Consider the following 23,071-nt stretch of genomic DNA (forward strand, 5'->3'; position numbering starts at 1 on the left):
CCTGTTCTTTGTTAGATATAGTCCGTCACTCATCCATTAAAAAACAAAAAAAATCATGTGCAGTACATTGTTTTAAGTGGTTTGTTCTCCTAAGCATGACATTTTGAAAGTGGCAAGGCCTGCTGATAACGTTTTCAGCAGCTGCAGCAGTTAGGAAGACTATCTTTATCAACATCAGAAGTGTGTCAGGTGTTGGCAGCACACAGCATTGTTATGTTCTCTATCCAGAGGCCTTGCAAATATCAGGCTGACGAGAGGGGAACTCAAGAGGGGAAAGAGCAAACGGGTGGCCAGTGTTGAGATGATAGGAAGTATATATACAATGGTAGAAGTCTTCTTGGGATCCTTTTCTGTCAATTCACTTCCAAATTCCACATTAAATTACTTGTTTGGTGAATGGGATAGTTTTGTTTGTTCACATCCTTGGATATATGTAGTCTGGTTAAGGTTACAAATATGTCAATAGACATGTTTATCAGTAGGTCAGTAGGTATTGTAATCCAGCCTCCCCAATGTCTTGGTAGGAATTTTGCTCTTCAGTATTTGATTTTTCTCTTATGTTCTTATTTCCCATGAGAACAGATAGAAACCAGACTTTTTTTGTGTGTGATAAATGTCAGCTCCAGCCATTCAGCCCATACTTAAATTATTTTGTAACCTACTGGAAAAAGAATTGCTAAATGGTACCTCTATTTCAAACAGGATTGAATGGAATACTCTGTTTCATTTGCGAAGACATGTCATTGAAAGAATAAGGAACTGAAAACTGTAACATCAAACACACACCCCTTTTTGTCCCATCAACATGGGGAATTTGATATCATTTGGGGATATTAAAAAGGGAAGTGAAGGGAGGGATACGGCAGAGGTTTGTGAAAATATGCATGGTATAGTGAATGGATTGTTCATTTAAGAAGGCCCTCTTGTCTCTCCTTGCTATTCTTTGGAAGTCTGCATTCAAGTTTCTGTAACTTTCCCTATCTCCCTTGCATTTTGCTTCCCTTCTCCTCTCTGCTATTTCTAAGGCCTCGTTGGACAGCCACTTTGCTTTCTTGCATTTCCTTTTCTTTGGGATGGTTTTCGTTGCTGCCTCCTGGACAATGTTACGAGCCTCTATCCAAAGTTCTTCAGGCACTCTGTCCACCAAATCTAGTTCCTTAAATCTGTTCTTTACTTCCACTGTGTATTCATAAGGGATTCGGTTTAGATTATACCTGAGTGGCCCAGTGGTTTTTCCTAATCTCTTCAGTCTAAGCTTGAATTTTGCTATAAGAAGCTGATGATCAGAACCGCAGTCAGCTCCAGGTCTTGTTTTTGCTGACTGTATAGAGCTTCTCCATCTTTGGCTGCAGAGAATATAATCAATCTGATTTCGATATTGCCCATCTGGTGATTTCCATGTATAGAGTCGCCTCTTGTGTTGTTGGAAAAGAGTGTTTGTGATGACCAGCTTATTCTCTTGACAAAACTCTATTAGCCTTTGCCCTGCTTCGTTCTGAACTCCAAGGCCAAACTTCCCTGTTGTTCCTTTTATCTCTTGGCTCCCTACTTTAGCATTCCAGTCCCCTAGAATGAGAAGAACATCTTTCTTTGGTGTCAGTTCTAGAAGGTGTTGTAAATCTTCATAGAATTGTTCAATTTCAGTCTCCTCAGCAATGCTGGTTGGTGCATAAACTTGGATTATTGTGATGTTGAATGGTCTGCCTTGGATTCGTATTGACATCATTCTATCATTTTTGAGATTGTATCCCATTACAGCTTTTCCCACTCTTTTGTTGACTATGAGGGCTACTCCATTCCTTCTACGGGATTCTTGCCCACAATAGTAGATATGATAATCATCTGAGCTGAATTCGCCCATTCCTGTCCATTTTAGTTCACTGATGCCCAGGATGTCGATGTTTATTCTTGCCATCTCCTGTTTGACCACCTCCAGCTTCCCAAGGCTCATAGATCTTACATTCCAGGTCCCTATGCAGTATTCTTCTTTGCAGCATTGGATTTTCCTTTCACTTCCAGGCACGTCCACAGCTGAGCGTCCTTTCGGCTTTGGCCCAACCACTTCATTAGCTCTGGAGCTACTTGTACTTGTCCTCCGCTCTTCCTCAGTAGCATGTTGGACGCCTTCCGACCTGAGGGGCCCATCTTCCAGCGTCATATCTTTTAGCCTTTTGTTTCTGATCATGGGGCATTCTTGGCAAAGATACTGGAGTGGCTTGCCATTTCCTACTCCAGGTGGATTGCGTTTAGTCAGAACTCTCCACTATGTCCTGTCCGTCTTGGGTGTCCCTGCACGGCATAGCCCATAGCTTCTCTGAGTTACTCAAGCCCCTTCGCCACGACAAGGCAGCAATCCATGAAGGAGATAACAGAAGGAGATAACAGAAAAGGGAAAACCAGAGATCTGTTCAGGAAAATTGGAGATATTAGAGGAACATTTTGCGCAAAGATGAACATGATAAAAGACAAAAACGGGAGGGACCTAACAGAAGCAGAAGACGTCAAGAAGAGGTGGCAAGAATACACAGAGGAATTATATCAGAAAGATTTGGATATCCCGGACAACCCAGACAATGTAGTTGTTGACCTTGAGCCAGACATCCTGGAGAGTGAAGTCAAGTGGGCCTTAGAAAGCCTGGCTAACAACAAGGCCAGTGGAGGTGATGGCATTCCAGTTGAACTATTTAAAATCTTGAAAGATGATGCTGTTAAGGTGCTACATTCAATATGCCAGCAAGTTTGGAAAACTCAACAGTGGCCAGAGGATTGGAAAAGATCAGTCTACATCCCAATCCCAAAGAAAGGCAGTGCCAAAGAATGCTCCAACTACCGTACAATTGCACTCATTTCGCACGCTAGCAAGGTTATGCTCAAAATCCTCCAAGGTAGGCTTCAGCAGTATGTGGACCGAGAACTCCCAGAAGTACAAGCTGGATTCCGAAGAGGCAGAGGAACTCGAGACCAAATTGCTAACTTGCGCTGGATTATAGAGAAAGCCAGAGAGTTCCAGAAAAATATCTACTTCTGCTTCATTGACTATGCGAAAGCCTTTGACTGTGTGGACCACAGCAAACTATGGCAAGTTCTTAAAGAAATGGGAGTGCCTGACCACTTTATCTGTCTCCTGAGAAACCTATATGTGGGACAGGAAGCAACAGTTAGAACTGGTCATGGAACAACTGAGTGGTTCAAAATTGGGAAAGGAGTACGGCAAGGCTGTATATTGTCCCCCAGCTTATTTAACTTATATGCAGAATACATCATGCGGAAGGCTGGACTGGAGGAAACCCAAGCCGGAATTAAGATTGCCGGAAGAAATATCAACAACCTCCGATATGCAGATGATACCACTCTGATGGCAGAAAGTGAGGAGGAATTAAAGAACCTTGTAATGAGAGTGAAAGAGGAGAGTGCAAAAAACGGTCTGAAACTCAACATCAAAAAAACTAAGATCATGGCCACTGGTCCCATCACCTCCTGGGAAATAGAAAGGGAAGATATGGAGGCAGTGACAGATTTTATTTTCCTGGGCTCCATGATCACTGCAGATGGAGACAGCAGCCCTGAAATTAAAAGGCGCCTTCTTCTTGGGAGGAAGGCGATGACAAATCTTGACAGCATCTTGAAAAGCAGAGACATCACCTTGCCAACAAAAGTCCGAATAGTCAAAGCTATGGTTTTTCCTGTCGTGATGTATGGAAGTGAGAGCTGGACCATAAAGAAAGCAGACCGCCGAAGAATTGATGCCTTTGAATTGTGGTGCTGGAGGAGGCTCTTGAGAATCCCCTGGACTGCAAGGAGAACAAACCTATCAGTTCTAAAGGAAATCAACCCTGAATGCTCACTTGAAGGACAGATCCTGAAACTGAGGCTCCAGTACTTTGGCCATCTCATGAGAAGAAAAGAGTCCTTGGAAAAAACCTTGATGTTAGGAAGGTGTGATGGCAAGAGGAGAAGGGGACGACCGAGGATGAGATGGCTGGACAGTGTCTGCGAAGCAACCAACATGAACCTGACACAACTCCGGGAGGCAGTAGAAGACAGGAGGGCCTGGCGTGCTCTGGTCCATGGGGTCACGAAGAGTCGGACACGACTAAACGACTAAACACACACACACATAGTGAATGGAGAGAAGTCTTCTTTTCTTATAATCTTAGAATCAGGGAGTATTCAAAGAAGCTGAATGGTGGGCAACAGACAAAGCATATGTAATCTAAGGAATTGACTTTCACAAACTGTGTGGATCCTAATGTGCTAAGATGACATTTAAAAAAAAGAATTGGACAAATTCATGAAGGTTAAAGAAATTAGTGGCTACGAATCATTATGCCTTGGACTAAGTGGATGCACATGAATAATATTTGCTGGAGAACAGAAACGGGAGTGAACTATTGTGTGCCACCCAGCTCGAAAGGCTCTGGAAGGTATAATGTTGACTGCAGTGCAAAACAGGATGCTGACTTAGGTAGATCTTCAGTCTAATGCAACACAGTTATGTCTTTATGTCCCTCTTCTGTGACCTTGTGTTTTCTTTGCATGTAAGGTGCCAGAGATCACCAGGGGATAGATAGTTTCCTTTTGTTCCCTTTTCTTTCCCAAGGAAGCAAAGCATTACTAGTCTGAAAGAAACATCTGCAGATAGGAAAAGTGGCAGGTGTGAACCCAGTTTTCTAAAAACAGGTCTTTTAGTTTATTTATTATTGTTAGCTTGGAATGTAGAACAGCTTAGGGAAACAAAAAAGCAAGGATATCCTTAAGGAAAAGGCTTTTTGAGATGAATATTTTTTAAAACTATTAATAAGTGTCCCTTTTTCTTGATTTGAGTCTTTGCTTTATGTTATCTCCCTTTTTATTGGGGAATAAGAAGCTAAAGAGTGCCTTGATAAGAATGTGGGTCTTGTTTCTGTCTGCTTTTTCTCTTTCATTTCCAGCCAAATTGTAAACTGTGAAGTTGCTCTTTGTTTATCTAGAGCTTTAATGGGGCATTTTTAAGCAGCTTGATGAAAATTCTGTGGAAAAACTGAATCAATCACCTGTGACTTAAAGGACTGGATTGTCTTTAGTTTTTCTCTGCTTTTTGTAACTTTGGGTTCTGATTTGGAAGAGAAGTTATTCCTCTTTGTTATTCTGAGAATTTCCTTTGTGCATTCTTCTGTCTAGGATTACTGTAGTATGAAATGAATCTTTGGCTGTGTAGTATTTTATGCCTGTCCAAGACCATACATTTCTTCAACATTACTTCTCCCCATGAATTCCTATGTTTACAAGATCTTAACCACAGAAATTACATCTTTGTGAGCAAGAGGTTCTATGGATATTAAACAATAGTGTTGTGAAATTTTTCTGTCTGCAGAACACATGTAACACAGTGGCTTTCATCCACTATGTATTTCCAGACGTCTCAGCTCATAGCATGCATGCCAGATCCTATATGTGCTGAAAATGTGCCCTAAAACAGAGTAAATATTTGTTTGTGTGTTTTGCACGCTACAGGGAAATGTTAGTTGTGTTTGGGTAGGTTATGGTACATCTTTCAGGAATGTGACTTCACAACAACAGATTTTCCCTTGAGGAGCCTCTCCAAAAGCTCCAGAGGAAGTTCCAAGTATCTAAACAGCCATAGTAGATAAGAGCAGATGCCCATACAGCTCTGTGTGTCATTCATATAATGGCTGACCAGGTACAGTGGTACCTCGCTTAACAAGTGCACCGTTTAATGACAAATCCACATAGCAACGCAATGCGATCGCATTGCGATGATTCCAGTGGGCGAAAATTGCATTGCGATGATCTAAAAACAGCTGATCGGCGGTTCCAAAATGGCTGCCGGATGCAGAAAATGGCCACCCACAGCGTTTTCGCACCCTGCCCTCGCTTACCGGGCAGCGAAATGGCGGCCGGATGGGGGAATCTTCGCTTACCGGTGAGTTTTTCCCCAATAGGAACGTTTCCCCTCCGCATAGCAACGAATCCGGATAGTGACGTTAATCCTGGAACGGATTAACGTCACTATGCAGGGCACCACTGTACTTGTAAATATCCACAAATGGAATGCAAGTGTGATAGCAACCTTTCCTGCTCATGTTCTTCATAACTGCCTTTGATACTGGAGGTGATGTATAGTCAATAGAAGTAGTACAGTATCTATTAACAACTTTATTCTCCATCATCAAAACTTACCTTTCATTGTCTATTAGGACAATGGCCACCCATATTCATATTCCCTCACTACATCCCATTGTTGCAAGTTTCATAGTTTAATGATGTACTGTGTGAAGATGTGCTTTGCCAGAACCCCTCATAACACATTTTAAAAATCTGCCTTCATGAGAGGGGAAAATATAAGCCTAAATCCAGTTGTATGTCTAAATAAGACTAGACTGGGATTGATGTAAGTAGACAAGAGAATCAGTGGGCTTTACATAAATAAATGACTTACCATTTACTGATTCGTTCCATAGCCCCTGCTTGGGACTAGTCGTTGGATCTAGGCCTTAGCTTTTAACTCACACTCAGCACATTGCAGCTTCGCTTTACAAAAAACAACCCACAAAGAGAAGGAGTAATATTTAGATATGTGAGAAATGCACCCGTGCAGAGGTGTTTAGGGCTCTTTGGAACTCTGGAAAGGATACATTGAGTGCATGATTGGGATGCTTAGAGGTACAGGTATGTTCCTTGATATTAGGATGAGAATTTTCATTTGTGAACTTTGACAATGACACCTTATTAGCAGGTAGTTGGATCATCATCGTCTTTATTGATTGATTGATTGATTGATTGATTGATTGATTGATTGATTGATTGATTGATTGATTGATTGATTGATTGATTGATTGATTGATTGATTGATTGATTTGATTTGATTTGATTTGATTTGATTTGATTTGATTTGATTTGATTTATACCCCGCCTATCTGGACCACCAGACCACTCAATAAAACTTGAGTTTCAGGATTAGTGTTTTCAAAACGTCTAATCCATTCAGCCAAAATTGACAGTAATGATTAATAGCTGGTCAGGAGAATACAGCAGTTCACAACCAATTTATGTTAGGTAAAGCTGAATAATCTGGCTGAAATTCAGATAACAATTCTCCCATTAGTTTACATCGCTTGAGTTGGCAAATGTAGGGATGCTTTAATTCTGTTTTCATAGATGATCTACATCTATGTCAGAGGAACTTGCTTTGAAGTAGTTGTGTTTATGCTATGATTAGTTGCAGTGTTCCTAGCGCAATGTTTCTTGAAAGCTATTTTGCCTTATGCTTACTGTAAAGCTATTGTTGCTGGATCCTCCCTTGCCTCCACCAGTTTTGATTCAGAAACTGGATTTATTTTATCACTGAACTCACTGGGCTCTTTTATCTTGATGCCAAAAGTAGGTTAAAATGTTAGTTAGCACTGTGTTTAGACAGCTAACTGGCTTTATTTATTTCTTTTTTCATTCTGGTGGGTATTTTGCCAATAGATACTGCAGCTCTTTTGAGATGCAAGCTGAAGTAGATGCCAATTAGTTTCCCAGCTGAATGCAATTTTGTAGAATTTGCTATGTTTCAGAATGCCCAACATATTAAATAAATGCAAAGTGCACAGTTCTTGGTTTCAGTTGGGTTTAACTTCCCCCCTTGGCACATAATGCCTTCTACAATACTCATCATTTACAAAAACATAAAGCATGTTGCAACTGATATTATTTCTTGTAGCTTTAATCCTTTGATCTGGGTCTTATCTTTTGGAGCTGCATAAAACAAGTTTGTTTCATCTTCCATGTGACAAATATTTGAAGATGGCTGTCATCTCACTTACCCAGGAAAAATATAACTAACTTCCCCAACTATTTGTCCTAAGACTTGAATTCCAGACTTGTCATTATGGTCATCCTCCCTATCCAGCTTGTTGATATCCTTTTTACACTGTAGTGCCCTAACATGGACTCAGTATTACGTATGATGTCAAATTGAAGCAAGGTGCTTTTACTTTCCTTGAACTGGACACTATACAGTCTAGAATTGTATTAGCTTATCTTGCTGCTGCATCACACTAACTCCTTTTCAGCTTCTGATCTACCTGGAGCCTTTTCACACGTACTTCCAAACCAGGTGTTATTAATCTTGTATTGAGCATCTGATCCCCCCCCGTATCATTTTACATTTTCCCCTTTAGAAATTTCTTTTGCTTTGTCTCAGTTAATCAATCTGTTAAGATCATCTTGAATCCTGATTGTATCTTCAGAAACATTAACTACCTTAAAGTTTGGTGTCACCCACAGATTTGATGATTGTCCTGTGTACTCTTTCATCCAGGTCATTTATAAAGATGGGGAACAACATTGGGTCCAGGAGAGAAGCCTATAACAGGATAGCTTAGTGATGTAGGCATCTGGATGCAGAGCCGGCAGTTGGGAGTTCAAATACCCACTTGTGCCTCCTTGATAGGGGCTGGACTAGATGATCCAGCTCTGCCATTCTAAGATTATTCTTATATTATTATCCCATTTGTCTATCTCCTTCAGCATGATTAGGAACCATTGCGCACAATCCCTCAGTCTGCAAATGTGCTGAACAGTAGTACTGTTTAGCCCATATTTTACCAGAGCAGCCACAAGAATATCATGGGGAACCTTGTCAAAACCCTTGCTGAAATCACAATATACTACATTCAAAGCATTCCTCTGATCTGCAAACTTGTTACTATCAGAGAGAGAGAGAGAGAGAGAGAGAATCATTTTATATGCCAACATGAGCTTTTTGAAATGGTTATGAACTGAACGCTGAATTATCTGTCATCAATTTTTTTCTGGTATTGATGTCAAGTTAACTCATTGGTACAGTGGACCCTTGACTTACAGACGGCTTGACTTACAGACTTTTTGAGTTACAGACTTCTCTGGCCGCAAAATTTAGGTTTGACTTGCAGACTGAGATTTGACTTACAGACCAGAAAAAAACCAAAATGGAACAAAAACGGCCTGTTACGGGATTAATCGGTTTTCAATGCACTGTAGGTCAATGGAGACTTGACTTACAGACTTTTTGACTTGAGAACCGCCTTCCAATACGGATTAAGTTCTCAAGTCGAGACCCCACTGTAGTTTTCTGAACCCTCTCACTTTGAAGTAAGGGAGAAACATTTGCCTACTTCCAGTTTTCAGGACTTCTCTCCAAGAGTTTCAAAGATTTGCAGTTTGTCTGCTTCTAGAGACTTGAATTTATGTAAAGTAACTATGTGTTCCAGTACCACCTTTTACCTATCCTGGACAGCAGTCTTCCTACTGCTTACTTGATCTGCTTGTGCTAGGTTAAACAGTATTTTTCTATTGGAAGATGATGGAGTGAAAGAAGTGTTAAGCATTTTATCTTAGGTCACCTGTCAGCATGTTTCCATCCTTTTCATACAATGTAACTCCTGCTTAACTCTTCTTACTTAGAGCATAGGTAAAAACTTCCTTTTGTTGTTTTTAACTTCTCTTAGAATTCTGATCTCATTCTGAGTGTTTGTTCTCCTCATCCTCCTCATCAACCTGTGTGGAAACTCTTTTTGCGCTTTTTGTGGATTTTTTAGACACCTCCTACTTTCTCATAGGAATTGTTTACTAAAATTCACTTTCCTTTTGAACAGTTGGCATTTTGCAGTGTGCATAGTGCAGACATGTGTGCAGCTTATATAAAAGGCAAATGAGTACTCCTCAAGACTTGAAAGAGGTGCAGGCTACCTTTTTTTTTGCCCCCACCCAGTGGAGCTGAGAACTATAGTTTGCCCAATCCTGATTTTAACGGGCCATGTGGTTTTTTTAAATGTATGCAAGTGTGCCTGTGCACACACAACACACCATGTCTTTCTTGAACAGACTTCAAAATGCTATACCAATTCTATGACTTTGGTTACCGTTCACTTGCTATATTCTTTACATTAAGTAGTAGCAAATGCTGGCCAGAATCCTGTTGCTTGGTATACTGGCAAAAGTGCAGTGGCATACCTCACATTGACAAATGACCTCTAGCAAAGGAGCCATTACTTATATTCCTGATCATATGTCAAATCATGCAGCTGGTGTGCAGGAAGGAATATGACTGTCAGTTCCTTAACTAGACACAATTTGCTCCAGTGATTTATGCCATTGTTCTTACTGTATACTGGTGTATGTAAGTTATACAGTTCTGACCATTCATTTTTTAAAAAACCTAACATTTTCCTGACATCTCTGCACAGTCGAGCCATTCATTTCTGTCCAGGGCTTTATTTACTAAGTTCTTCCCTTTCTTCTAAAGAATGTTTCAACCCTTCCCCCAATGCCAAAAGTGCTTCCCACTAACAAATCTCTCAATATGTAACATCCTTATTGAGTCATTTAGAATTGAATCGTGCTGACCCATGGCAACCGCATAGCAATGCCCCAGTTCTCTTTCACAGTCAGGCGAGACTACTTCCTATTATGAAGTGAAAATATCTCCTCTCCAGGATCTGTGGAATCTGGATTAGCCGTCCCAAAGCTATTCTGTTCCCGTATTTAGCCACCAGACATATTGCAGTGACGCAAAGACTAATTCACCTGACATCCTAATACAGTAGCACTCTTTATTTTCCTGCTGATTGACATTGATTCATCTGGAATTCACTTTTGAAAAGAGCAGTAGCAGCTGAAGAGGGAGCGTGTGTTGCTGTCATACAACTTTTATTATTCTGTCTTCCCTTTCCCTCTCCCCTCTATTTTATTGGCTTGGCAGGATCGTGGAGGAAAATAACAGAAACAGGCTTTGTCAGGCAAAATCCAAAGAAACAAAACAAAACAAGGCAAAAACATGTGGCACCTTAAAAAATTATTATATTTTAGTGTAAGCTTTTGTGGACATATCCACTTTGTCAGACATAAAGACACAGAATAAAATGGAGTGAAATGTAGATGAAATACCACATCTTGTATTCTTGTTTTCAGATTATGTTAAATTACTGATAAAAACAAAATGTAATGGGTACAAATCTCTAACTTTAATGCACAGTGTACAGAAATCAAGATATTGGGTGGATGTGGAAAAGGAACTTCCTGTCTGTCCATTATGTCCAGAATCTCTAATCATTGCAATTCTAGAATTGCTCTGAGGCATCCTGGTGCCTTTAATGCTTTTAATGTTCGTCTGTGAGTCTCCCTGTGTTGCTGTATTATATGCAAATAGAAACATTAATTGAATTGGCTACATATATTCACACATTTCCCCAAATCTGGAAACCATTGCTGTGTATTAGTCAAAAAATGGGTTGAGGATTTTTACTGGAGATATTGGTAATCTGGTCTGGGACTTTTCATAAGCAACGTGTTTGTTCTACTGTTCAATGAAAACCATTTCTCCTGTTGTTTAGAACTTTGTAATGTACTTGACTTTGTAGAAAGAGAAGGCCAGTCTGGAAAGAGAAGAGAGACTTGTGTGTCATGAGGTTGTAGTACAAGCTTTGGCGTGTCTGCTTTTGTGCAATATTCCTATAATTGGACATCATCATCTGGTAAAGTATTTTGCTCCCGGGATTTTTCTCTTCTACCTACATTCTTCAGTTGTAGCTTCTTGACCACTTCTTTATTACTGCAGTATTCAGTAGAACATGTACCAGGAATGAATCAGAGCTGAACTTTCAGAAACTTGATCAAAAGACAATTTGAGCAAGTTTAGGCATAAGGACTATTCTGTATTTAGCCTAGAACAAGTTTTGGGCCTGTTCAGTTTTCTTTTTTCACTTTTGTGATTAATGTGGTTGTTTTAGGAGTTCTGATGTGGCTACCTTAAATAACATTTTTAAATTATTCAATGTTGCCGTTGCAAACCAAGATATGAAACTTGAGTTGATCTTTCTGGATTTTGGTAACTTGCTACAGTGTTACAATTTACAGCCGTGCATGCATGTAATTTAATGGCTAGAATCCAGGGAAGTTGCTTTAAAGACTCACAATTTTATTTCAGGGAGAGCTTTAGTGGATCAAAGTCCAGTTTTTCAGACACTTTCATGGACTTTGATTAACTAAAGCTCACACTGGAATAAAAGTGCTAGTTTTTGAAGTGCTACAATAATTTATCAGCCACCCATTTTTTTTTCTTCTTTTGCCAGTTTGCTGAAACAAACTAACACAACTATGTCTTTGGAAAATCTGTCAGATCTTTTACCTCCCCATCTTTTCCTTTATGCCAAAATTGTTAACAATAGCTTAATCTGTTATAGTGGATTTTTTTGTTGTTTTGCTTTGCTTTTGCTTTGTTTTTCAAGTGGAGTAGATCCAATTTACAAAATGAATGTATAGTACTCAACCTGTTCAGATCTAGCAGAAGTGAGTTTCTCAGACCACCTAATTTAGAAATCCCAGGGAGACTTTTGCAGGTTTTTTTTGGGCATTCAAGTGATGAGGAGAACGTTAGGGCTATGAAAACAAGCCGGCCCTATCATTGGGTATAATTAGGCAACTATTTCTGTCAGGTAGTTCTAGATGTCATGAAAGGGAAATTTGCTATTTAGTGTTCCTGTTGTGTTTTGCTGCCAAAGGAAGGGATAAACATTGGTGGGTTAAAACATTGTTTTAATTTTGCCAGAGGTGACCAAGTAACCTACAGTATTTGGTCTTTGTAATTGATATGCATTGAATTGAAGTGGAGGCAAGGGGTTTTATCAGGTGCTCTGCATCAAACAGCAGAATGTGCTGGCCAGCCACAGGTGACAATCTTCTCAAGAGTCACATATCTCTACAACCACCTCTCTGACTCCCTCAGGCCAGGTACAGCTCTGGATTTTGTTTCCTTAAACTAATACTGTAAACACATATTGGTTTAATTTTATCTTAAAAGTCACAATCCGAAAGGCACAATTTTCTCTGTATTCCTACGTTTTGGCTTCCACCCAAGGAGGTCGGTTGGCTATACCAGTCTCTAGGTTTCTTTTGACTGTGTACTTTCTGACAATCCAGAGGCACACGTTATTACTAATTATGAATAGGAGTGCAGGCATGCATAGGGGAGGGGAAGTATTTATCCACCATTACAACTGCTGCTTTCATTGAATGGAGCTGAGCAACCATGTGTCGGCACTTCAAAACCCTACCAAATCTGCTGTGATTCCTTCACCCTCGTTGCTCTCAGTTTGGAGATATTTGTCAAGCTGTCTTGGTGCTGCATAGTCTCCTTTGTGTGGCGTTCCTATTCAGTTGGCATTGGAATTTTCTGAGCAGCCTTCACAAGGTGGTACCATTGTCCTTGTACATTTTATTTTAAGCTCTGTCCATTGGGAAAGGGAGAATATGACAAAAGGAAACAATGTCAGTTTGGCCAGCATTTATCATAACTTCTTAAAATAATACAGATGCTTTGGGCAGTGGCATGATCTCTGGTGACATTTAGTTTTGTTGGCACTGGTTTTTTTTAAAAATAGCTGCTTGGTACCAATCAAAACATTGCAGTTAAGCTGAATGCCCTTGGTTGAGCTAAGAAACAAGATCCTGTCAACTTGAATAGATCGGAATTTTAGGCTGTGATTGCATTTAATCACTGCCAGTACTAAGCAGTACTTTTTATTGTGTTGTAATAAAATTTCTAAGAATTTGAAGGTATATTCTTCACATTGCAACTGAATTATTCTCAAGGTGGCTCATGAATAACAGACAACAATATAAAATACTAAAATATCCACCCATGATCGTTCACCCTTCCTCACTCCTGCAATGGACGGGCCCAGAGCATGATCCCTTTCTCTTCTGTAGTCCCAGAGCTACTGGAAGTTGGAGTCAACTGTTCTCATTAAAAGGGAGTGGGCAGGCAGGATTCTGGTCATTGTTTCTTTGGCCAATGGCTGGCACCTGTCTCCTCCTTGATATAATATTCTTTCTGCATTCAAGAGAGGGTACAACTTTGCAATACAGCAGGCTGGATAGCTTAGTGAGTTAGGTTTCTGGCTACACAGAGGTTAGGATTTTGGATTCCCTGCTATGCCTCCTAGCAGAAGTGCCAATCTGTGTAGGCTTGGGCAAGCTACACAGCCCCAGCCCCGCAGCCCCATAAGAAGGGAATGCTAAACCACTTTTTAGTATTCCAGTCCTAGAAAACTACAAGTGAGAATTGACTTGATGGAACATAATTCAGTTAACTTCACAGTTATGCTTATTTCCTTAACCAGAAGCTAAAATTTGCTGCCCTACTCCTTTTTTTTAATCCTAGGGTAACTTGGTATTGAGATAAAGTTTTTTTTTCTTGGAAGGTTGAAGGAAGCAAATTCCTACCCCAGCTCCTTTTTATTCCTGTTGAAAGGAAGCTTAACCAGAATTTCACTGCTTAAATGTGTGGTGCTCCTTTTAAGGAAGATCTAAATGGTAGTGACAGCTCTCACACTGAAAAACGTACAAGGCAGCAAGAATGGTAAAGGAAGGCCAAGAGGGAATCTTCTCCAGATAGGTATCATCATGTGTACTGCCCAAGGGAATGTGTTGGCATGGTTCCCTGGACTCAGTAACATAACCTTTGCAAGAGACATGATAACTAGCTTAGGAACAGGTCTGAAAATGGAAGGGAATTAGTTTGTTACTCCTTGTTCCTGAAAATAGACTTGTCTGGTTGCAACCCATATTCTCATTGTTTGCTTACATCACTTGGCCTGCAGATCTCCAGTCTTTGCATAGTCAGCCAATACAGCATTCCACAGAAATTTAAGTGAGCAAGAGATGTTAATATCTTTATGAAATGGAATACTGAGAATGGATTTTCACAGTGTGGCAATTTTTTAACTGTATTGATCTAAAACTGAAGTAGCTCTTAATCTAGAAGCCATTTGTCACATTTTCATCGTGGCTTCTTTTACTCTGAGATAGGGGCACATTTTCCTTTTAACCACAAAGGTTGCATTAGGATCTCAGCTGTCACACTGAAATTTTCTGTGACATGGTTTTAATATCTCTATTTTAATTTTTGTTTTCTATTTCATATGTTATAATCCACCCAGAGTAGTGCTGTGATACTAATGGGAGCGGGATACAAATTGAATAAATAAATAAAGCGAGTAAGCCTGGTTGAGCTGTTGTAGGTCTAAATAATGTGCCGAGTTCTAAGCTATAAGCAGATATATTCATTCAAGTTAAAGCATGCCTGTATTGTCCTTCAAATGAATCAGAAGCAATCTCTGGTTCTAAACTGCCTTATTATTATTATTATTATTATTATTATTATTATTATTATTATTATTATTATTATTATTATTATTATTATTATTATTATTATTATTATTATTATTATTATTATTGGTGGTATCCTTTAGGAACTTAATATGTTTGTAAGCTCAGCACAAAACTGAAGGTTAGGAATCTGAAATGGTTTTCCAGCTTTTGCCTCAGAGCCATACCTTCTTTCTTTTTTTTCCATTTTATTGCATCTTCCATGTTTCTGTGTTCACCAAATGGGAAGATAGCTTATCACAGAGCATCCAAATCACATAACAGATGTGGAAAAGATAGTTTACTTTCCAACCTCCAGCTTCTTTCTCCACTTCTGTTAAAGTGTAGACATCATCAGATATATATTCTTTCTACTTCTTCTACCTTAAATCAAACAATCTCATTGCTTTCATTTGGAGCATGGCTCATGACAGTACTGACAGTGAAGGCCCGATTGGTTCCCTAAACCTCTCTGTGAGTGGAATGCTCAATTAGGGATGTTTTAACAATATATTAATTAGACCAATGGGTCACCCCCCCGCCCATATATGAACATAATTTGTTACGTGAAAGCATGCAATGGGAAATAATTGATTTTTCTTATTGTTACAGAAGTTTGTTCCCTGGCTTTATACTCCTTACATTATCCCTATTATTTAGCATACATCAGTGTGGTTTACAAAGCAATTTGGTGCCCCCTCATATACAAGAGCAGCAAGTGTGAATGTCTCTGATGCTGCTCCACACTTTTTTACCAGTAGGAGCATTCAGAAGGCTAGTGATGATGAGGTTCAGTTTACTGAAATCTACTCTTGAGAACCCTGGATGTCAAATGTTTAGTTCTTTGGTAACCCACTAAACACTCAGTTCTGTAATCCCAGGTTCCCTTTCCCTGCAGTGACATCATAGTATATCAGTCAACAGCTTCAAGAGAGATGGGCAGTCAGAGTCCAAAAAGGAGTTTTAGTGGCTACTGTAGCTTATCATAGTGATGTACTGTCCTTTTCTAGTTGTATATACTGTACATGCAGACATTCATCAAGGGTCTACTATGCAGTGTCTTGAATTATTACTCTTAAGGCATTTTTCACCCTTTGTGTTTTACACTGAAAAGTTCTGACCACATGAAATCAGTGAAAAAAGATTTCTCCTTCTAAACTTGCCCCATTCATTTAGTGCTTGAAATAAGAACGATGCACATAAGTAACAAGTGCAATATAAGCCTGACATTTATCTTGTTCATCATCTCAGTTTCATTTCTAGAGCATATTGGGATTATTTTAAAAGCACATGTAGAGGGCAGAAAAGCTGCTTTGCTGGAACTCTGTGCTTTAGCATGACAATATTTATCATCTGCTACTTTCCTTTGGCTCAGCTACTAAAATACTTCTACTGTACTAATTTTTATATTAGAATCATTGTTGACTTCCTGCAATAAAAATGTCATCAACTTTTTTTTGTTCTGGTACATGTTCTTGTTGCACCTTTTCTAATAAAACATCTGCTGACTGTCAGTTTCCAGTTACTCATATGCTTACTATTTTCCTCCCTCTTTTCCTCCCTCTGTCCCTCTAACTGTAGACAGTTAAGGCATTTTATGAACCAGGAACTGCATTTGATTCTAGCTCTTGCCCATTAGTCAATAATGATAAGAAAATAGAGGGTCAGCTAAGTAGTGAGTACGACAAGAGAAATTATTTATTCATAAATATGTTGCTATGTGCAATTTTAAATTTTAGTAGTACAAATATTGTTACTTATGAAAGGGGATGCAAAAATGTAGTGTAACTATATTGGAATCACATGGAGTATAGGAAACAATGTTTCAATATGTTGTGGTTGTGTTTTTTTTCAAAATTGGTCTTTTTTCTGGCACAATATTATTGGCAAGAATCCTATAGAATGTTTGTGTAAGGTTTGCATAACTTGCTGTGGTTAATGTGGTGAATTAACAAGGTGCTGGAGTTTGTCTTAGTTGCACAATCAGGCAAGTGACCAGACACTTGACTGAGATGATACCTGGTATCATTTCAATTAGCCACAATTAGCTGTGGCAAATTAAGCAAATGCTAGTAGGATTCTGGCATTTGTTAATTTTTCAGCAATTACTTTTTTCCAAGTGTATTATCCTCTTCATCATCTGACTTCACTTGTTAGTTTCTTATGTATCACTTCTTCCTTCAGACTTGTTTTTTTCCCCTCATCCTGGCATTCTCTTCATTAACTTAACTTCTTAATTATTTACTTTGCTCAGTCTCCGTTCATTGTCCAAACCACACGTTTTCATACCCAAGCGAAATCCAGATCTGATGTACAGCTCTCTAGCCACTGTTCTGTATGAGTCTTTCCCTTTTCCTTCTTTCCTTCCTTTTATTTTTAATATTTATTTTCCAATGCAAGTTGTTACTATTACATAAAATATTACAGTTTGGACACAACGCAAAAATGTCTAGATTGCTTGGTAACTTGCCATGTGTATTATAACTTATTTCTGTGTCTGAAACAAGGAAAAAAACTCAAATGAAGAAAGAATGTAATGAATAAAGAGTTTTCTGGTCTAGATTTCCTCTAATGAAATAACATGTTGTTTCATTTTCTAACATGGCTGCACAGAATGCTGGGATTATTTGAGGTAAATTTATGGTCTCACTTTCTTTGTGGGCACTTCCAAATAGGCAGTTCCTATTTCTGCCAACCCAAAGACTCTATGCAAAAATTAAATATTTTCCACTTAGACAGATTTTCTGTGGTAAGAAGGAGAACGAAACTGGGGGTGGGGGGGAGACAACAGGAGAGTTACACAACAGAGGACATGATCTGGAGCCTCACATAAAATTCCATTAATAAGACAGGAAACTCCCTCTCTTTCTCTCTCTCTCTCTCTCTCTCTCTCAATAAGCAAACCACTTCAAGATATTGGCAAATTAATCACTTCCCATGCTCAGCAGAAGGCAGAGGAAGTGAAAAAAAGGTTTTTTAAAAAATGTATGTAGACTATAGCTACATACACAGCCTCCAGACCACAGCACCTCTCAAGGAAGCAAATCCAGAAAGGGCAGCTCTTGCCCCTAACCATCCCCATCCCTGGCAGCTTGGTCCCTTCACCTGCTGTGGGAGGTAGGTGAAGGGATGTGGAGCTGGCCCGAGCCACCTTTTATGAGAGTGGAGACAATAGTGGTGTACGTGTGTGGGGGGTGCCTTCCTCCCACCAGCCCCACTTTCTATGGCCTGCTGATTCACAGTCCACAGAGTTGTGGCTGGGTGGGGTCTGAGACAGGAAGCTCCAAGGGCAGCCAGGATACGCCCCTCCCCTCAGTGAGCAGCTGGGGCGACACCAGCCCCAGCCAGGCAAGGCAAGAGCAATGAAGCCCAGGGAGGTGGCTGGGATCAAAACCACCGCACACTGCAAAGGAGCTGTGGCTTGGGAGCAGGGATTTTGCTGTGTGTTCCCTTCCCTTTCCCATGGCACCCCTCGGGAGGCACAACGGTGCACCCAAATATTGCAGTGCACACATTGGGAAAGACTGTCTTTACACCCTAATGTGACTAAGTGATTAGCACATTTCAAGACTCTTTCAATAGTTATTTTGAACCACAAAATGTAAAATGAAATATGTTGGGGGAGGAATCTGTTAACCATTTTAAATGGATTGGATTGATCCAAAACATAAAAGTACTTTAAAGCAAATATTGCCACGTTTCCCAGAACTTATCCAGAAGCATTCTCTACCTCCCAGCTTTTTACATTTAATAGCAGTCTCTTAGAAATTATGCTCCTTTAATTCTATAATTATGGGTTGCCCTTTGTCAGAAGAGACTTGATGCCAGATAACAACAGTTTTGGAATAGGCAAATAATATTTAGCAGTCGTGAAGGAAGAAGAAAACAAATCTATTTTGTGTGCTATAAAGCAGTTTTGTTCATAGTGAGGACCACAATGTTTTTTATGGCTTTCCCTTTCTTTGTTCTTCCTTTTGACCCCGTGATTACTCTAACACAGAACCTGATCAGTGTGCACATGGACAAAAGTATAGTTCTTATTGTCCATTATAATTTGATATATTCAGTGTGCTGGGGAGCAAGGATAGGAAGCAAGCTTTAATTGAACAGAAAGCTGCACACAAAAGGTTCTGAACAATGTGTATTCATTCCAATGATGTCAAAGACAAAAATGTTAATTTGAAGCATTCCATTTAGCTGTAGAAGACATTTTAGGGCAGTTGGAAAATAAAGGGATTTACAGATATCCAGGCAAATAATTAGATATCAAAATATTAGTTTCGACATTCCTAGTTCTATTGTGACAGCACTGTCAAAAGACACTATCATTTTTATATACAACTATAGGTTGAAAGAAAGAGAGAAGGAGAAAGAAAACTCTGATTTCAAACCTCCACTGCCTTGTGGCTATATCCACTCATGGAAAAGGCTTCAGGAGTTAACCTCGAGGCAAAATCCGGAGCTGGAGTCCCGAAGGCAGCATGTGTCATTCTGCCAACTCCTGCGACATTGCTGGAACCAGTTGTATTGGCTCTTGTCTTTCCATTGGACCATTTCAGCAATGTGGAGAGGGGGGATCTGCTGCTTGGGTAACAGCCTATCCTCCATATTACCTTACCCGGGCTTCATGCTCTGGAGAGGACACTCCTCGATTCAGAGCATGTTACCATAGTCTCTCGAGACTGAAGGATGCCTATGTATAGGTTGAAATCAACTTGACTGCATAATTATGAATTACTAGAATCCTATTGTATGTACTGGTCCAATGTCATTCATCTGGTATGTGATAAGGAATACAACTGATGACTTCTTAACTAGTAGGATTTTTCCAATGCATCAATAATATGATTTTAGCTTTTATGAAAATATAATAATGATAATCTTAGAACTGCAGGACTGGAAGGAACCTATGGATCATTGAGTACAGCCCTTGTCAAGGAGATGCAGTGGGAAATGAAACTCCCAACCTCTGGCTCTGCAGCCTGTTAACCACTGGGCTCTCCAGCAGTTCTTAAGGTTAGGTGTATCTGCAATTAAGGCTTTCTACATATTTAAGCTTTGTTTATTTTTTTACCTTGGTTTTTCTTTTCTCCTTCAAGAAAATAAATTATCAGCATTAAAGCCATTTAGTCTCAACCATTACAAGTCTTGTGAACTTGGGAGAAAAATACATTTTATAAATAAGGCAGAAACACTGCTTGCTCTTATTTCTCATACTGTTAATTAGCATGAATTCAGTAGTGAAGAGGAAATGCTCTGCAGAATTATTTCTAATCTTGGTGAGATACTTTAGGAAGCTGGCTTATTATCACAAACTAAAGTTTCAGATGACGCACCGTGGTTAGTCTAATCTAAAGGAAGCTGAAAACGTCTGAACTTGTTGCTGCAGCAACAAGTGACAAGGGGATAGACTCGTTTTGTAACACTAAACTATGGTTTAATGTTACATCTGAAAGTAGCTGCTAAGAGTTTTGCTCCAGCAGCAGCATGCAAGTTATTCTTGGATTTCTCTTAGGTGCAATTCAGTGGCAGCTGTATGTGCATGTAATACTAATATCTCTCAAGAAGAAAACATACTGGCTTGATGAGATAATATAGACAGCTTTCCTTTAGCTGGCCAGAGTAGACTGCAGTCTAGATGGGCACGGTATAAATTTAATAAATAAATGAATTTATGAGCTATCATTCTATCAATGTGCAAATGGTGTGGTTTCTGTTAATCAGTTTGTTGGAGATGCTGTTTTGTCTTTGTAACTTACACATGAAATAATTAGGCTACATATTCAATACTGTCTGCAGCAGTTCTTGTTCAGTGGTGGGATTCATCTGGTTTCCCACTGAAATATTAAATTAAGAAATTTATTTAGTGTACTGTATTTTGCAGAGAGATTTTGAAATCTAAAGGAACTAACAGCTATGAAACTCAGTGGGCTCACTGGGGTCATGGAGATTTGACTAGTTAACCATGTACTTAATGCAGTCTCAGAAGGCTTAACTTTGATTGCATTGTCCTCTCAAACTTCTTTTTTTTTCCGGAGCAACTGAACTGTTGCTACTGGAGAGATTATATATATTCTGTTAGAATTGACATGGCCTGTTTCTTTTCTATCTCTTTCAGAGCACCTGCAGCACCGAAACCTGATCCTGTTCCTGTGCAGCAGGTAAGGTGTTTTTCTTATGATCCAGTTATTTACATACGCCTGTATCACTTAACTCCACCTTTTTGAAAGCTTTTTCTTGACATCTACTGTTATTTGAATAGCTCCTCCAGTGCAACAGGCTGTTCTCCTCCCCACTCTAAATTTAACAAATCAGGTGTTTGTTTGTTTTTGAAAAGCCCTACTTTGCTTCAGCCTCCACAAACTTAAGTCTGCCTTCTTTAGCTCATTTTAAGGTTCAGTATGTCTGCTTTGCCATAACCAGATGCTAGTTTAGTTGCTCAGAAGCTGGTGTAATACTTAGTTCTGCTTAATACTGTACCCATGGGTGTTGTCATACCCATCATCCTGTATGCATGGAGGGCAAGGGATTGAAGGAGAGAGCCTTCTGTATCTCTGAGGACTCTGTGTGAATTAGAACCTTCATTTTACAGGGTTCTTATTCATACGGGGCACCCCGCACCTTTAGGAGGCTGTTGTCTTCAGACTTAATTGCTCTTCAGATGTCAGCAGTGACAGAACTGTGAAGTCACTGTATCAGGGCTAAACACTCTAATTACTTTTGCATTTAGCCTCAACAGATTTTGCACTACAGAATGCTGTTGGTGGTAATGATTGTGGTGAAGGATATTTGTATGCCTCATTTCTGAAATCCACCAAGAAAGCCCCCCCCAAACCCCCTCCAAAAACAAAACACTAAAATAAATGAAGGAATGTTAATAATTATAGCAATGCTGGAAAAAGTACTGTGAGGCTAGAAATTTCTGTCTCATTGCTGGCTGCTTTTTATATTAGAGATGAAGAATAAAATGTGAAAACTTGCTTCATGGGAAGCCAATAGTTTGTATGTATCTAGTAGAATTCTTAAATTCTTCTGCCCATTTCAGCAGCAGAGGCCTGCTGATACATCAAACTCCTTTTGAAACTTATGTGATTTCCAAAAGAGGTTGGCATGTATCCTAGAGAGTAGTTGTTCGAGAAACACAAATCCAGAATTTGTTGGGTGTATGAATTTCATGAAAAGGTTCTTCAGAGCTGTCCACTTACCTTACTCATATTTTATTATGAGGTTTATACTTTCTGTTCTTCATCTATCTGTTGCACTGGTTGAGTCTACTTTTCTTCTTAATTGCTCGCCCCAATTGTGAAACTTTTTGGCCAAGGTCATCTTGAGATCTTCGGAATGTCCAGCTTGTGCACGAATAATTTTATCCCTTCAATAATGCATGCCTTGTGTGTAATTACAATGGGGTCTTGACTTGAGAACTTAATCCGTAGTGGAAGGCGGTTCTCAAGTCAAAAAGTTCTCAGGTCAAATCTGCATTTCCCATAGGAATGCATTGACAACCATTTGATCCGTATCTGCTCTTTTCCGTCCATAGAAACTAATGGGAAGCTACTATTCTGCCTTCGACCACTAGAGGGGGATATTTTGTTTCTTTTTTTCTTAGGTCAAGAAAGGTTCAGGGAAGGCAGGGAAAATACAGTCCAGGCAGTACAGTACCAGGCAGTCTGAAGAATGTCTCCCAATCCACTCTCTAAACGCTGGGAGGAGTGAGGAAGCAGACAGGCACCCTTTTCACTGGCCAACAGTTAACTGAAAGTTCACGTTTTGCACTTTCCCTGCCTCCCACGTGGGTTTTTTTCAGTTCATAACTCAAATCTAAGTATGTAAGTCAAGTCAATATTTTCCTATGAGAGTGGTTCTTAAGTCAAAATGTTCTTAACTCGAGCCGTTCTTA

General features: G+C 39.5%; 1 protein-coding gene across 34 annotated transcripts in view; it reads left to right on the forward strand.

Moving 5' to 3' along the window:
- The window catches only part of PDLIM5 (PDZ and LIM domain 5), a 139,404-nt gene that overhangs the window by 42,746 nt on the left and 73,587 nt on the right, over positions 1-23,071 (forward strand). For all 34 annotated transcript variants that reach the window (XR_013545787.1, XR_013545789.1, XR_013545788.1 and 31 more), the window contains exon 4: positions 21,290-21,332. Coding sequence is in view for 31 of the 34 variants with exons in the window: in XM_073001916.2 (XP_072858017.2) it covers positions 21,290-21,332 (43 nt within the window). In the remaining 3 variants the exon portion in view is untranslated. The remainder of the gene's footprint in view (positions 1-21,289; positions 21,333-23,071) is intronic.

Source organism: Pogona vitticeps, chromosome 5, assembly GCF_051106095.1.
Source record: "Pogona vitticeps strain Pit_001003342236 chromosome 5, PviZW2.1, whole genome shotgun sequence".
In the NCBI taxonomy this organism is placed as follows: Eukaryota; Metazoa; Chordata; class Lepidosauria; order Squamata; family Agamidae; genus Pogona; species Pogona vitticeps.